Source organism: Rattus rattus, chromosome 6 (assembly GCF_011064425.1).
Source record: "Rattus rattus isolate New Zealand chromosome 6, Rrattus_CSIRO_v1, whole genome shotgun sequence".
Classification (NCBI taxonomy): Eukaryota; Metazoa; Chordata; class Mammalia; order Rodentia; family Muridae; genus Rattus; species Rattus rattus.
This window is the reverse complement of record NC_046159.1, coordinates 131,002,327-131,019,546: the sequence shown is the minus strand read 5'-3', so window position 1 is coordinate 131,019,546 and position 17,220 is coordinate 131,002,327. Positions and strand designations below refer to the sequence as shown.

The window sequence follows — 17,220 nt, the reverse complement described above, 5'->3', positions numbered from 1 at the left end:
TTCCACTGGTGCTCTTACTAGGATATTCATTGCTACCTATGAGGTCAGAGTCCAGGGTCAGTCCATGTATAGTCTTTAGGTAGTGGCTTAGTCCCTGGAAGCTCTGGTTGCTTGGCATTGTTGTTCATATGGGGTCTCGAGCCCCTTCAGCTCTTTCAGTCCTTTCTCTGATTCCTTCAACGGGGGTCCTGTTCTCAGTACAATGGTTTGCTGCTGGCTTTCGCCTATGTATTTGCTGTATTCTGGGTGTGTCTCTCAGGAGAGATCTACATCCGGTTCCTGTCAGCCTGCCCTTCTTTGCTTCATCCATCTTATCTAGTTTGGTGGCTGTATATGTATGGGCCACATGTGGGGCAGGCTCTGAATGGGTGTTTCTTCTGCCTCTGTTCTAAACTTGTGGCAGGAATTCTTGATCAACTAGTTTATCTTCCTACCGTGCAAGATTATGCTCTATTGTTGATATTCTGGTTGAAAATTTTCTCTATCTAAGTTTCAAGGGTCCCAGTATAGAGAATCTAAATCCTTAAGCATTACTATGCCTGGATTTTTTCTTACATTTTTTATTGGATATTTTTTTTATTTACATTTAAAATGTTATCCCCTTTCCCAGTTTCCCATCCATAAACCTCCTATTCCATCCCCTCTCCTCCTTCTTCTATAATGGCGTTCTCCCACCCAACCACCCACTCCTTCCCACCTCCTGGCCCTGAGATTCCCTGATACTGGGGGGGAGGGTGTCCAGCCTTGGCAGGACCCAGGGCTTCTCCTCCCATTGGTGCCCAACAAGGCCATCCTCTGCTACATATAGAGCTGGAGCCATGGGTCAGTCCATGTGTACTCTTTGGATGGTGGTTTAGTCCCTGGGAGCTTTGGTTGGTTGGTATTGTTGTCTTAGGGGCTAGACACTCCTTTAGCTCCTTCAATCTTTTTTTCAACTCCTCCAATGGGGACCTTGTTCTCAGTTCAATGGCTGACTGTGAGTGTCTGCCTCTGTATTTTTCATGTTCTGGCAGAGCCTCTCAAGAGACAGCCATTATGTCTGGATTTTTTATTGCCAAAACTTGTTAGAAAAATTGACAACAGAACTTTTTTGCTATATTTCAGGTGCTATGGACTCTAGGAATAAGAATACTATGTTTTATTCTTTTCTTGAGAGACAAGCTTAGACCATTTTTAAAAAGCAGGTTTTAAATTGTTTATAGTAACGATCAACACAAAAATTTTAAGTAATGTATTGATTCTGATAGGTTTAAAATAAATACATCCAGTTTACTGTTTGCCTTCTTGAGAAACTTTTCCAAAGTTTTTTTTTTGTCCTCATGAGCATCAGACAAAGATCCAGTTTCTTCACATACATTCTTGTCAAGCATTGATGTTTTGTACTTTGGTCATTTACAAGTTTTAGAATAAATGATGGATATATAATCTTAGTGGTTTTCATATGATAGCTCAAAAATTAATATAAAACTAATCAAAAGTTGTACAGGATTTACATAGATTAATTTTCTGAAACATTCTATTGTCGCACATTAATTTATTTAAGAATTATGATAGCATAAGGAAATAAGGATTTTACAAGTAAGTTTTAAGGATTCATGTCAGTTTATTTTTTGAGCATAGCATTGGTACAATTGTGGACCTGACTATTCCGACCATCACTCCTCCTCTTTTGTATCCATTCGTCGTCAGGTATTCTTTCCCATCATGCTCTTTTAGTTGCTCATTTAACTTTCCCAGTTGATGCCTTAGCTTCTGGATCTTAGACTCTACTTTGAGAAGTTGGGGTAGAGATAGTAAGTGGAGAAGATGTACAATTAAGACTTAGCGAATTAAGGTAGGTGCTATTCTAACATCTTTAGGACAGCTCTATTATGTAGATGTTATTTCCATTTTAAAAATTAGTTTAGACTTGGAGAAATTAAAATTTAAATCATACAGCAAATAAATGTGAGCCAGAATTGTACCTTAAGGGCAGACTGAATTTATTATCATGAATTGCCTTTATATTTATTTGATTTCTTGGAAAATGTTATATTTAGAAAATAGTCAAAAGAAAAAGTAATTTGTATAATTTCATTTAAAATATTTAGGATGTTCAGAATTAGAAAATAGTACTTCTTTGTCAATTTATTAAACTATAGAAGTAGGGAGCAGGGGAGGTGGCTTTGTGAGGGAAGTGCTGTCTGTGCAAGCCTGATGACCTGAGTTTGATCCCTGGAGACCATGTAAAAACCAAGAAAACCCAACACACCGGCCTCTACTTGCAATCCCAGCACTTCCGGATGGAAGGTAGAAATAAGAGAATTCAGTTTGCTGTCCAGTTTGCTTTGAGTAGATGGTGTAGTAGCAGAAAGAACAAAAAGACCCTGCTTCAATAAGGCAAAAAGGCAAAGGCTTTCTCCAGAAAGTTATTCTCTGACCCCACATATGTTGAGTGACACACATGCTTGCTTTTTCATCTGTTCATAAGCATATATTCACACAAACATGCCCACATGCGTATACACATGGTAGATTAAAATTAAAAAACACAAAACGATGTCTGTGATTAAAAACACCAGAGTCAGTCATTTTCAGTCCACATCTACACTTGAGTATAATAAAAGTAAAATTTGTAAGAATAGAAAATTATGTATTTGAGAGATAGACAATGAAATATTTCAAAAGAACTTTTAAATTGAGAACAGAGTCTTTCACACAAAACCTTCATTGTTTAAAATACTGTTTTTGTAGAGCCAGAGAGCTTCAGTGAACATGATGGTTGGTGGATTGAGTTTGCTGTCACCAGAATTGAAAATTGGAAAACCTCCTTCTGCAAGTTCAGACTTATATGCTTATGGCTGTCTTTTATTATGGGTATGTTGCTTTAAAAAATCATTAGCAATTTACATATATTTCAGAATGTAAAGGTATGACTTTAGTTATTTTTAGCAATTTTTCTGGATGAAGAATAATGCTACATTTTTTAAAAGTAGAATTTGCTTGTGGATGTGTTTGTGGATGGTTGTATTTGTGCGTAGTGCACTGCATCTCTGTGTGTATGCTTGTGTGTAGTGCACTGCATCTCTGTGTGTGTGCTTGTGTGTAGTGCACTGCATCTCTGTGTGTATACTTGTTTGTAGTGCACTGCATCTCTGTGTGTGTGCTTGTGTGTAGTGCACTGCATCTCTGTGTGTATGCTTGTAGAGGCCAGGGGTCAACTTTGGATGAATCACTTAGGGTCATCTTGGATTGCTGAGACAGGGTCCGTCATTGTCCTGGAGCTTGCTGAGTAGGCTAGGCTGCCTGCCCATTAATCTTCTTATACTGGGATGACAGGCTTGGGCAACTAGGCCCAGCTTCTTTTTATCCTTTTTATTACATGGGTTCTGGGGATCAGACTCAGGTATTCATGCTTGGGTGGCAAGCTGTTTACCGACTGTACTGGCTGGTTTTGTTTCTCAGCTTGACATAAGCTGGGGTTATCCCAGAAAAAGGAGCCTCTCTTGAGGACATGCCTCCATGAGATGTTGCTATAAAATTATAAAAAATAAAATGCTGTCTTTTGCCCCCACTTGGTCTGGCATTGCAGTGCCCCAGATATCTAGTGCAAGATATCTTAATCTCAGCAAAACCTCTCCTCTTTGCTCCATCCCCTCCCACCTGCCAAGCTTTTCTCTGCACTGGACAGCAATCTCTACCCATCTAACTCCCAAGGCAGGCCCCTACACCAAAGCCTTGAAATACACATCCTGACTCGATGGTAGTAGTGTCTCTGCTGCCACATTCTCTCAAGCTAGGAGGAAGCTGTAGAGAGAACATGGAGGTTGACGTTAAGCCTTCCTCTACTCAAAAGATAAACAGGCTGAGAAAGAAATTAGGGAAATGACATCCTTCACAATAGTCCTAAAAATAATATAAAATATCTTGGTGTGACTTTAACCAAGCAAGTGAAATATCTGTATGACAAGTACTTCAAATCTCTGAAGAAGAAATTGAAGAAAATGTCAGAAGATGGAGAGATCTCCCATGCTCATGGATTGGCAGGATTAATACAGTAAAAATGGCCATTTTGCCAAAAGCAATCTACAGGTTCATGTAATCCCCATGAAAATTCCTACTCAATTCTCTATAGAGATAGAAAGAGCAATTTTTCAAATTCATTTGGAATATCAAAAACCCAGGATAGCGAAAAACTATATTCAACAATAAAACAAACTTCAGAGTATCACTATCCTACAGAGCAATAGTCATTAAAAACTGTAAGGATATAGGCACAGAGATAGGCAGATAGATCATTGAACAGAACGAAGACTCAGAAATGGTTCCACATCTATGGTCATGATCTTGACAATGGAGCTAAAACCATTCAATGAAGGAAGAAAGCATTTTTCAACAAATAGTGCTGCTGGTTCAACTGAGGTCGCATGTAGAAGAATGCAAATTGATCCATTCTTATCACCCTGTACAAAGTTGAAGTCCATGGATGAAGTACCTGTTACAAAACCAGATACACGAAGCTAGTAGAAGAGAAAGTGGGAAGAGCCCTAATCACATAAGTATTAGGGAAAATTTCCGAACAAAACACCAGTGGCTTTATGCCTAAGATTAAGAATCGACAAATGGGACCTCATAAACTGCAAAGCTTCTGCAAGGCGCAAAGGACATCACAATATTAGGACAAGTATAAACCCAACAGATTGTGGAAAAGATCTTTACCAATCCTACATATGATAAGGGCTAATATCCAAAATATACAAAGAACTCAAGGAAGTTAGACTCAGAGCCAAATAACCATTATTAAAATGGGGTAAAGAGCTACCAAAACATTCTCAGCTGAGAATATCGACGCCAAAAAGCACCTAAAGAAATGTCTTACACCCTTTAGGTCATCAGGAAAATGCAAATCAAGCAACCTGAGATTCCACCTCATGCCAAAGTCAGAATGACAGACACAAAACTCAGGTGACAATAGATGCTGGCAAGGATGTGGAGAAAGAGGAACACTCCTCCATTGTTGGTGGGATTGCAAACTGGTATAACCACTCTGGAAATCAGTCTGGAGGTTTCTCAGAAAATTGGACATTCCACTACCTGAGGACCCAGCTATATCTTTTCTGGGCATATACCCAAAAGATGCTCCAACATACAACAAAGACACATATTCCACTAAGTTCATAACAGCCTTATTTATAATAGCCAGAAGCTAGAAAGAACCCAGATGCCGTTCAACAGGGGAATGGATTCAAAAAATGTGGTACATCTACACAATGGAGTACTACTCAGCTATCAAAAACAATGACTTCATGAAATTCATAGGCAAATGGAATGAACTAGAAAATACCATCCTGAGTGAAGTAACACAATCACAGAAAAACACACTTGGTTTGCACTCATTGAAAAGTGGATATTATCTGAAAAATTTGAATTACACAAGATGCACTCCAAAGACCACAGGAAGCTCAAGAAGAAGGATGACCAAAATATGGATGTCCTACTACTACAATCGAAAAATAAACATAGGAGGGCATGGAGGCAAAGTTTAGAGCAGAGACTGGAAGGAATGGCCACCAGAGCCTGCCCCACATGTGGCCCATATATATACAGCCACCAAAACTAGATAAGCTAAAAACTGCATGCTGAAAGGGATGGGATATAGATCTCTCCCTGAGAGACAATATCCAGAGCATGTACAATACAGAGGTTAATGCTAGCAGCAAACACTGCATTGAGAACAGACCCCTTTGGGGGAAATTAGAGGAAAAGACTGAAAGAGCTGAGAGGGGCTTGCAAACCCCTAAGAACAACAATGCCAATAATAGAGTTCCATTGAGCTAAACCACTACTGAAGACTGTACATGACTGGACCCAGGGCTCCAACTGAATATGTAGCAGAGAATTGCCTTGTTGGGGCACAAGTAAAGGGGAAAGAAGCCCTTGGTCCTAACAAGGGTGGAACCCCAGTGCAGGGGAAGGGGGGGAGGGGGGTTGGACAGGGGATGGATTGGGGGGAACACCCATATGGGGAAAGGGGAGGGGAATGGGGGCTTATGGACAGGAAACCGGGAAAGGGAATAACATTTGAAATGTAAATAAAGAAATGTACCTAATAAGAAAATAAAATTTTAAAAAAAGATTCCACTCTGTGTATTTACAGGTTGTTATGAATATTCTTAAGGGATGGATGTGTATGTTTAGGTGGGCAATTATATCTTATCAATTGGATCAGAGTTTATTGTATTGTGTTCTTTCATGTAGCGTTTAAGTTTAAGAGAGTGTGTGGTGGCTAGAGAGACTAAGCCGCCACGGAGTTGGGATATGTGTTTCTGGCAAGATAGCTACCAGATATCTTGGGACACTGTGGTGTCAGACCTAGTGGGGGATAAAAGACAGCATTTTATTTTTTATAATTTTACAGCAACAATGAGAACCAGTTGTAAGGCATTTTCTCAATTAGTGATCAAGGAGGGAGGACCCAGCCCATTGTAGATGGTGCCATCTCTGGGCTGGTAGTCTTGGGTTCTGTATGAGAGCAAGCTGAGCAAGCCAGGGGAAGCAAGCCAGTAAGTAACATCCCTCTGTGGCCTTTGTATCAACTCCTGCTTCCTTATCTGCTTGAATTCCAGTCCTGACTTCCTTCCTTTGGTGCTGAACAGCAATGTGGAAGTGCAAGTTGAATAAACCCTTTCCTCCCCAACTTGCTACTTGGTCATGATGTTTTGTACAGAAATAGAAACCCTGAATAAGACACTGACTGTGCTATATTCCCATGCTTAGAACTTTTAGAAGTTCTTTTTGAATTATAAACTGTTGATATCATTCTTATTACTATCATCTTTCTATAATATATAATTTTATATATATATAAATTATAGGCATTACATTGTTTTTTGTTATACTCAATATTGACAGTGAATATGATTTTATTCTATAGTAATACGTAATGAATGCATGTATGGGAGATAATGCTAAGTGGACACTTGGTATGTTTCTTGACTTTTAGCATATGCATGCTACACAGTGCTTAAGAATTTGAGTAATTAAGTACTGGACAGATGGCTTAGTGCTTAGGAATTTAAGTGGTTAGATATTAAGAGGGAAGGATATCTGTTCTTCTAGTGAGCAAATATTTCCTGTACCGGGCGGCTCATTATATTCTTAGGCTCTATGACATGTTATATGTTGTCAGTACTGAGTTCTGCTGCTGTCGCACTAAAATATAAACAAGGGATTGTGACCTGTTCCAATGAAGGTTTATTAATGGATTTTGAAATTTGAATTTTATGTAGCTTTCATATCTTATTAAATAGTATTTCTTTGATATTCTTTTAAATATTTAAAAGCATGAGAATAATTTTTGGCTTACACTTTGTACAAAACAAATAGTAGCATTGATTTGCTGCAGAGGTCGTAGTTTGGTAATCCCTGTTCTACCTTGTACAGATGAATGAAAGGAAAGTCATTAAATGTAAAGCAAAGAAATGAAGCCGTGTTTATTTGCAGATGACATGATTGACAATGTACAGCATTTTTAGGAGTTTATATAAAATATGCTAGAACTATTTGTCAAGATAACAGTTTTAATTTCAATGTAATCCTTACATACTAGTAGAAAATAGGAAATTAAAAATTATGAAAATATGGCCCTGAGAGATGGCTTAGTGCTTAAGAATGTTCATTCTTTCAGAGAACCCATGTTTGTCCCCAGAAATCATAAGGTGGCTCATAAATTATGAGTACCTCAAGTTCCAGGGGATTTGATGCTCTCTTTGACTTCAGTAAGCACTAGGCATACACATTTTATACATACATACATGCAGGTAAAACACATATTAAATAATTTTAAAAATCATGAAGGTAATTTTGTAAATGGCTCAGTGGGCAAGAAGGCCTACTGTGTAAGAATGAGGATCTGGAGTTGAAGCCACAGAACCAGGAAAAGCCAAGCATGGCCTCCTGCTGTGCCTCGTTCAGGGAATAAGGAAGAGAGGGACAGAGGAAGACAACTGATGCATATGGAGTTGTGTGTGTGCACTCCCTCACAGACTCATAGGAAATCTTGACAATACCAAAGTATGAAACGTAGGATAATTTTAACCAAAAGTGTGTGAGACAATGTACATAGGAAACTACAAAGCTTTCCTAAGAAAAAGCCACAGATAGATAAATACACTTTTTATGGACTGGAAAACCTGATGTTTTATGAAAGTTCTACTCATGATTGACCTATAAATTCAAAGTACTTCCATCAGAAATGCTGGTAGTGTGTGTATAAATCAATAATTAGGTATTATAATACATGTTACAGTTGGGATACAAAATATGTGGGATTGGTAATGCAAGATAACTTTTATGAAAGTTAAAAATTAGAAGGCTTGTAGGATCAGATTTCAAGATAATAAAATAATAGCTTACAAAATCTTATAAAAGGCTGATATCAATGTTGAAGTTAGATATGTAGGTGACTAGAATTAGCAGTGGTTCTCAACTTTCCTAATGCTGTGACCCTTATAGTTTCTCATGTTGTGATGACCCTCAACCATAACATTATTTTGTTGCTACTTCATAAGTGTAATTTTGCTATGGTTATGAAGTATAATGTAAATATCTCATATGTAGGATAGCAGGTTGACCCACATGTTGAGAAATGTTGGTATAGAGATTAGTAGAAATAGATTTGTCCATATACGGCCAGTTCACTTTTTAAAAAAAGTTGTATGTATGTATGTACATACGTACGTATGTACGTATTTATTTATATCCCAAATGCTACTCCTGCTCTTGGTCCCCACCCCCTATTTCCTCTCCCCTTGTCCTCTGAGAGGGTGAATCCTCCCCCTGGATATTTCCCCACTCTGCATCAAGTCTCTGAAGGATTAGGCATATCCTTTCCCACTGAGGCCAGCCCTATTGGGGAACAGATATCACAGTCAGGCTACAGCCTTAGAGAGAGCTTCTACTCCAGTTTTTGGACACACATGGAGACTGAACTGCATGTCTGCTACCTATATGATGGGGCTTCAGTCCAACCTATGTATGCTCTTTGGTTGGTGGCTTAATCTCTGAAAGCTTCCATGGGTCCAGGTTAGTTGATACTATTGGTCTTTCTGTTGGGTTCCTATCCTTTTCAGGGCCTTCAATCCTTCTTTTAATTGTATCATAAGATTCCCCAACCTCCATCTATGTTTGTCTGTGGGTATCTGCATCTGTTTCAATCAGCTGCTGGTTAGAGGCTCTCAGAGGGCAGCTATGCTAGACTCCAGTCTGCAACAGAGTATCATTAATGGTGTCAGGTATTGATGCTTGCCCATGGGATAGGTCTCAAGTTGGGCAAACTATTGGTTGGCCATTCCTTCAGATTCTGCTCCATCTTTGTCCCTGCATTTCCTTTAGATGGGACAGATTTTGGGTCAGAAGTTTTGTGGGTAGTTGGGGCCCTTATCCCTCTACTGGTAATCCTGTCTGGCTGCAGCAGATGACCTCTTCAGGTTCCATGTCCCCATTGTTAGGCATCTTGGCTAAGGTCACCTGCATTGACTCTTGGAGCCTCCTGCATCTCAGGTCTCTGGGACTTCTAGATAGTGAGTTCTGCCCTGCCCTCCCAGCAACTGCAGATTTCCATTCATTCTCCTGGCGCTTTGGGTCTTTTCCCACACGTAATCCTGCTCCTCCCTAAGCAGTTATGGAATGAATGGAGTACTGGAACAATGGACATCCATATATGGAGAATAAACTCTAAGTCCTTGTACTAATGAACAAACTTAAGAGGAACATTTGTTAGATCTAAGTGTAAAACCAGACCTTGTAAGGTTTCAAGTAGAAATTACTGGAGAAAATCTTTTGTTTTGTTTATTTTTCTAATTTCTTGGTGTAGAGGTTTTAAAAGTATGTTCTTAATGCTTTCTGAATTTAATTTGTATTGTAATATCTCCTCTTTCATTTGTAATTTATTGCTTTGGGTCTTCTCTCTTTTGGTTAACTTGAGTAAAGTTTTGTTAATTTCATTTAGCTTTTCAAAGAAACATCATTTCATTGATTCATTGATTTCTTTTTGTTGTTTGTTTTTTTCTGTTTCATCAGTTTTAGCCCAAATTTTGTTAAGGTCTTGGGCTTGATTTGTTTTGTTTTTCCAAGACCCTGACATCAATTTTAGTAGGTTTACATTTTTTATGACCTTTGATTGTAGACTTTCCTCTTAGGGTGCCTTTGTTATGTCTCATTTAGTATATTGTTTTATTTCATTTTTTCATTCAGAACTAGAATTTTTTATTTTTATTTTTTATTTTTATTTTTATTAACTTGAGTATTTCTTATGTACATTTTTAGTGTTGTTCCCTTTCGGTTCGGCAAACATCCTTCCCCCCCCTTCCTTGTGGTGTTCCCTCCCAACCTCCCCATTGCCCCTCCCCGACAGTCTAGTTCACTGGGGTTCAGTCTTCAGCAGGACCCAGGGGGCTTCCCCTTCACTGGTGCTCTTACTAGGATATTCATTGCTACCTATGGAGGTCAGAGTCCAGGGTCAGTCCATGTATAGTCTTTAGGTAGTGGCTTAGTCCTGGAAGCTCTGGTTGCTTGGCATTGTTGTATATATGGGTCTCAAGCCCCTTCAAGCTCTTCAGAACTAAAATTTTTGATTTCTTTCCTTATCAATTATCATTCAGCAGTGTAGTAACTGCTGCTGCCATTAAGGAATTTTGTAATGTGCCCAAATTGATGTATATTGTCCTTTGTAGCCAAGTTCTTTCTCTAATCTTTTTACATTGTAACACGAAATTTCTATTAGTTTAGTTAATAACAACAAAAACTACACACAGAATTTCATAATGATTTAAGTAAGTCTGTGATTTTGTATTAGGCCATTTCATAGCCACTGTTGGCCTATGGGCCCTGGTTTGGACACATGTGTAGGAGTACTCTTTCACCCTTAAGAAACATTGTTCTTTTTTAAAAGCACCTTTATTTTTGTCTATTGAAGAAGGCCACAAAACAATATACAAGAATATTTTCTTTCAGTGTAATGCCCTTGAAATTCATGCATGTTGTCTAATGTAGTTTTGTATGAGTATACCAAGATTATTTGTTCATTTATTAAAGAATATTTGGGTAGTTCTAGTTTTGGTTATTTCAAATAATGCTGCTTGTAACAGCATTGTGTATAGGTTTTGTTGTAAACAAAATGGCTTTTTTAGGGTAAATATCTATCTGAGTGAGATCAATGGGTCAGAGTGCAATTGTGTGAATAATTTTTATTCTCTGCCAAACTACTTTGCAGAGTGACTATAATTTTTGGCTCTAGTCATGAAAATGAGTTCCCTTGTCTACATTATTGTTACCACCTGATACTGTCATTCTCTATTTACCATATGCATAGGTGTGTAGAAATATGCTTTCATGATAATAGTTTTTATTTACACAATGGATAGTTATGTTAAACACATTATGTTTTCTATATTCTTTTTTTTTCTTTTTTTCAGAGCTGGGGACCGAACCCAGGGCCTTGCGCTTGCTAGGCAAGCGCTCTACCACTGAGCTAAATCCCCAACCCGTTTTCTATATTCTTGAAGTCTCTTCAAACCCTTTGCCTGTTTTTAATTGGTTTATGTTCTATTACTTTTTTAAAAGTATTTAAAATACCTGCTAGAGGTATAAAAGTGTCTTATTCACTCGATTCACTTGTTACTGCTTGAGGCTTACTATTTCCATGTACTCACCTAGGCCTAGTTTTGGAAGCTTCTAGCCTCCACACAATCTTATCTAGACCTAGAATGTTTTCAGCTTCTGAGACTTTCTGGTAAATAAATTCACTCTTTCTAGCTCTTTCTAAACTCTGTCTGGTTCAACTCAGCTCTTCTGGGCCAAACTCTTCTCCAAGCCGACTGATTCAATCTGGCTTTTTTCTTAGCCTCTAACTTTTGCTGTGCTTGGCCTCAAACTAACTCTGGCAATCTGTTCTAATGTTTGGGCTCCTTATTCTCTAGCACATTCTGTCTTCACTTTTGTCTAGATTGTTCTCTTATTGTAACCTGTCTCTGTAAAATTTTCCTAGTAAAACTGCCTCCTCTCTTTCTGCACTGCTTCTCAAGTAGCTTCCTTTTCCTCTCCTTGTGAGTGTTGGGCATATCCTGTCAAATCTTTCATTTGTCACTTTGTCTGCCACTCAACTAGACATTGCTTTGAAACATGGGTGATTCCTTCTGAAAACTAACTTTACCTTCATTGTTTGTATTAAAAGTGTGTGCTAAGGGAGTGTCTGTGTTCTAGCGAGAGGGATCAAAGGTACCTGCTAAGGATGAGCCACACTACAACTAGAAACAGGTTTTTCCAGTAAACAACATGATCTTTGGGTTCACAGTGTGATCAAATATCCTGCAACATTTCCCCTTTTTTGTCTAAGTAAAAAGGAAAGATTTTAACTCTAACACAGTAAAAGTATTTTAACAGAAACAATTATCAATCCCATAAATTTAACAGTCCAGTGTCCTTATGACGATCCATTGGTGAAAGAGAACAGAAATTGCTTAACTGTGAACTGCATTGGATTTTTCTATCCCCCTCGACTCCTATCCATGCTCTCAAGGAATCTGAAATGGAGTTGATGACAGTTTGCTCTCTTAGAGGCTCTTGTGTCATTTTTTATCTCTGGGCTTGAGGCTCCCGCTGCTTTGGGGTCTTCTGGGCCACTTTGGACATCCAGCTGAACTTGAAGAAGATAACCCAGGAAAATTTCTCCTCTGTTTTCTGTCAGTTGTCTTCCTGTCCTCTGTGATATTTCTGTCAGTTGTTCTCTGCTCTTCAGAACATTGGTGAGTCAGATGTTTCCTGTCTTCTTCAGTATTTCTGTTAGATGTCCTTTGCTTTCTGCTGTGTTGGTGGGATTTTTTCTTTTTCACTTACATTGTGTTTGTCCTCCACACATGTTAAATGCCAGATGTAAAAGCATTTTTTAATTCTCTTGAACCCCAGTCTTCTAACTTATGCCTAGAAGTTGCTAGCCTCCATACAATCTAACCTAGGCCTAGAATGTTTTCAGCCTCTGAGACTTACTGCTGAATAAGCTCACCCTTATTCAGTTCACAAGCTTCCTAGTTCTGGCTGAACTCTTCCTGGCTGGTTCAATTCAGCTCTTCTGGCTCAAACTCCTCTCCAAGATGACTGATTCAGTCTGGCTTCTCTCTCAGCCTCTGTTATAGAGATACTTGATATCTTTGGTTATGTATATGTCTAAGGATTAAACTAGTTTGAATGAAATTGTTTTTCTGATATCTTATTCAGCAAAGTTTTTATTAATGTATATCAATATTACTGATTCTTTTATATATTGAATTAGCAACCTGATACTTTGCTGAATCTTTTATCATATCTAGGAATCTTCAGGTTGGTTCTCCAGGAAAATTTAAGTATAGAGTCATATGTATGTCTTGGGGGTCATTGGTCACCTGCCAATAAGGGCGGAGGGAGCAGAAGCAGCAAGCAGGGTTCAGATGGTCTGTGTGTGTGGAAGTCAGAGTTTGACATTATACATCTTCTTAGTTGTTTTACACTATTTTCCCCACTTTGATACATGGTCTCTCAAGGAATATAGAAGTTGCTTATTTTGCTAGCCTGGCTGACTAGTAAGTCCCATGAGTCCTGTCTGCCTCTCTAGTATTGGGATTAAAGGCACACACTGCCTCAGGTGACTTTTAATGTTGGTGCTGGGGATTCTTATGCTTATACTGCAAGAGCTTTACTGTTTCTCAGCCTCTCTGTGATTTTCTTAATAGTCTGTCTGGACATAAAATATGCATATGTGGTTTATTATGTTTTAGTAGTGCATTAGTTACTTTAACTGTTACACACACACACACACACACACACACACACACACACACACACACACATTCCTAAATACATCAATACAGCCTGCTTAGTCTGTAAAAGTTACCTGCATGTATATGCTTTCAGGGCTGACCATCTCATTGTTAGATAACCAGTTGGAAGGCTCTTCCTACATGCTAACACAGAAGGGGAAAACTCACTGGGCTTATCTCTAGACAAAGAACTATAGGCAACTGGGCAATGCTGAGATCAAGAAGTATTGTTGCCCTAGTTTTTCATGGTTTTGTCCTGGGATTCGCACATCTGAATTAGTTTGGTTGGTTTTAAAACATACCCACTTTCTTTCAGTATGTTTGCATTGTTCAGGCCACTAGTCTCTAGTACTTAACTGAAAGTAGACTATTGTCTGAAAAAATAATCCCTCTCAAAGTCTAGATCCATTATGAACTTAAAATAATAGTCAAATAACCATCACCCTTTAAAATGTAACCAAGTAAAAGATACTGATAGTACAGTACATAATAAGATGCTAATTACTGTGGCTCTGAGTGGAAGGTAGGAGAGTAAAACCAGTGGCTAATATTGGGTTGATGAGGAAGAAAAAGCAAATAGAAAGAGGAAATAAAAGGGATGAGGTGAGAGTCCATCAGTAGAAGCTCAAGATAGAATAAAAAGAAGAAATGTAGTCAGACAACTTAAATGGGTTCTGGGTCTTGAGAGTTTGTTAAAGACTCTTTAGCAATCATTGCTGCAGTCCAGACACCACCCGGATCTGAAGGGACCCAGTCAAACAGCTCCCTGCATGCAAATCTCATGGGAGGGAGAGCTAGACCTTCAGAGGGGCAGACACCCTTGGGAAGCCAGAGGAGACTACTCTCTGCCCACATTTCTGACGCTAGAGGAAAACACCTAGCACCATCTGGGCCCCTTGTGCACAGGGTCCCCAGCGAAGGTGGGGCAGGCCCTTCTGGTTGTGGCCCTCACTGAGAGCTGAAACCCGGATCTGAGAAGCGATTCCAGGCCCGAGACCAGAGGCAAGACCAACTTTTCTGCTCCAAGTGACCTTCCTGGTGGACTCAGTACACACACCCACAGGAACACCTGAAGACCAGTAGACAGGAATGACTACATGCCTGAAAGCAAAACACTCTGTTCCCATAACTGGGTGAAAGAGAACAGGAAAACAGGTCTACAGCACTCCTGACACACAGGCCTATAAGACGGTCTAACCACTGTCAGAAATAGTAGAACAAGGTAACATCAGAGACTCGATGGCAAGAAGCAAGCGCAGGAACCCAAGCAACAGAAACCAAGACTACACGGCATCATCGGAGCCCAATTCTCCCAGCAAAGCAAACACTGAATATCCAAACACACCAGAAAAGCAAGATCTAGATTTAAAATCAAATTTGATCATGATGATGGAGGACTTCAAGAAAGACATAGAGAATTCCCTTAGAGAAATGCAGGAAAACATAAATAAACAAACAGAAACCTATAGAGAGGAAATGCAAAAATCCCTGAAAGAATTCCAGGAAAACATAATCAAACAGGTGAAGGAATTAAAAATGGAAATAGAAGCAATAAAGAAAGCACAAAGGGAGACAACCCTGGATATAGAAAACCAAAGGAAGAGACAAGGAGCTGTAGATTCAAGCATCACCAACAGAGTGCAAGAGATAGAAGAGAGAATCTCAGGAGCAGAAGATTCCATAGAAATCATCAACACAACTGTCAAAGATAATGTAAAACAGAAAAAGCTACTGGTCTAAAACATACAGGAAATCAAGGACACAATGAGAAGATCAAACCTAAGGATAATAGGTATAGAATAAAAAGACACAGATTAACAAACTGCATATGCAATGAGGACCCAACATTTTGCTGCCTACAGGAAACACACCTCAGAGACAAAGACAGACACTACCTCAGAGTAAAAGGCTGGAGAACAACTTTCCAAGCAAATGGTCTGAAGAAGCAAGCTAGAGTAGCCATTCTAATATCGAATAAAATCAATTTTCAACTAAAAGTCATCAAAAAGGAAGGACACTTCATATTTATCAAAGGAAAAATCCAACAAGATGAACTCTCAATCCTAAATAGCTATGCTCCAAATATAAGGGCACCTACATACATAAAAGTAACCTTACTAAAGCTCAAAGCACACATTGCACCTCACACAATAATAGTAGGAGATTTCAACACCCCACTCTCATCAAGGGACAGATCATGGAAACAGAAATTAAAAAGAGACATAGACAGACTAAGAGAAGTCATGAACCAAATGGAGTTAACAGATATTTATAGAACATTCTATCCTAAAACAAAAGGATATAACTTCTTCTCACCACCTCATGGTACTTTCTCCAAAATTGACCATATAATTGGTCATAAGACAGGCCTCAATAGATACAGAAAGATAGAAATAATCCCAAGCGTCCTACTGATCTTCAACAAAAATAAGGGAAGAACGCCCACATATATATGGAAGTTGAACAATGCTTTACTCAATGATAACCTGGTCAAGGAAGAAATAAAGAAAGAAATTAAAAACTTTTTAGAATTTAATGAAAATGAAGGTACAACATACCTAAACTTATGGGACACAATGAAAGCTGTGCTAAGAAGAAAACTCATAGTGCCTGCAGGAAGAAACAGGAGAGAGCATATGTCAGCAGCTTGACAGCACACCTAAAAGCTCTAGAACAAAAAGAAGCAAATACACCCAGGAGGAGTAGAAGGCAGGAAATAAACTCAGAGCTGTAATCAACCAAGTAGAAACAAAAAGTACTATACAAAGAATCAACAGAACCAAAAGTTGGTTCTTTGAAAAAAATCAACAAGATAGATAAACCCTTAGCCAGACTAACCAGAGGACACAGAGAGTGTGTCCGAATTAACAAAATCGGAAATGAAAAGGGAGACATAACAACAGAGCCAGAGGAAATTCAAAAAATCATCAGGTCCTACTACAACAGCCTATATTCAACAAAACATGAAAATGTGGAAGAAATGGACAATTTCCTAGATAGATACCAGTTACCGAAGTTAAATCAAGAACAAATAAATAATTTAAACAACCCCATAACTCCTAAAGAAATAGAAGCAGTCATTAAAAGTCTCCCAACCAAAGAGAGCCCAGGTCCAGATGGGTTCAGTGGAGGATTCTATCAGACCTTCATAGAAGACCTCATACCAATACTATCCAAACTATTCCACAAGATTGAAACAGATAGAGCGCTACCGAATTCTTTCTATGAAGCCACAATTACTCTTATACCTAAACCACACAAAGACCCAACAAAGAAAGAGAACTTCAGATCAATTTCCCTATGAGTATCGACGCAAAGATAAAAATTCTTGCAAACCGGATCCAAGAACACATCAAAACAATCATCCATCATGATCAAGTAGGCTTCATCC

At 38.7% G+C, this 17,220-nt stretch overlaps 1 protein-coding gene across 2 annotated transcripts in view; it reads left to right on the top strand.

Annotated features, from left to right (window-relative positions):
- The window catches only part of Stk31 (serine/threonine kinase 31), a 148,773-nt gene that overhangs the window by 121,257 nt on the left and 10,296 nt on the right, over window positions 1–17,220 (top strand). For both annotated transcript variants that reach the window (XM_032905289.1, XM_032905290.1), the window contains one exon: window positions 2,734–2,856. In XM_032905289.1, coding sequence (XP_032761180.1) covers window positions 2,734–2,856 — 123 coding nt within the window. The remainder of the gene's footprint in view (window positions 1–2,733; window positions 2,857–17,220) is intronic.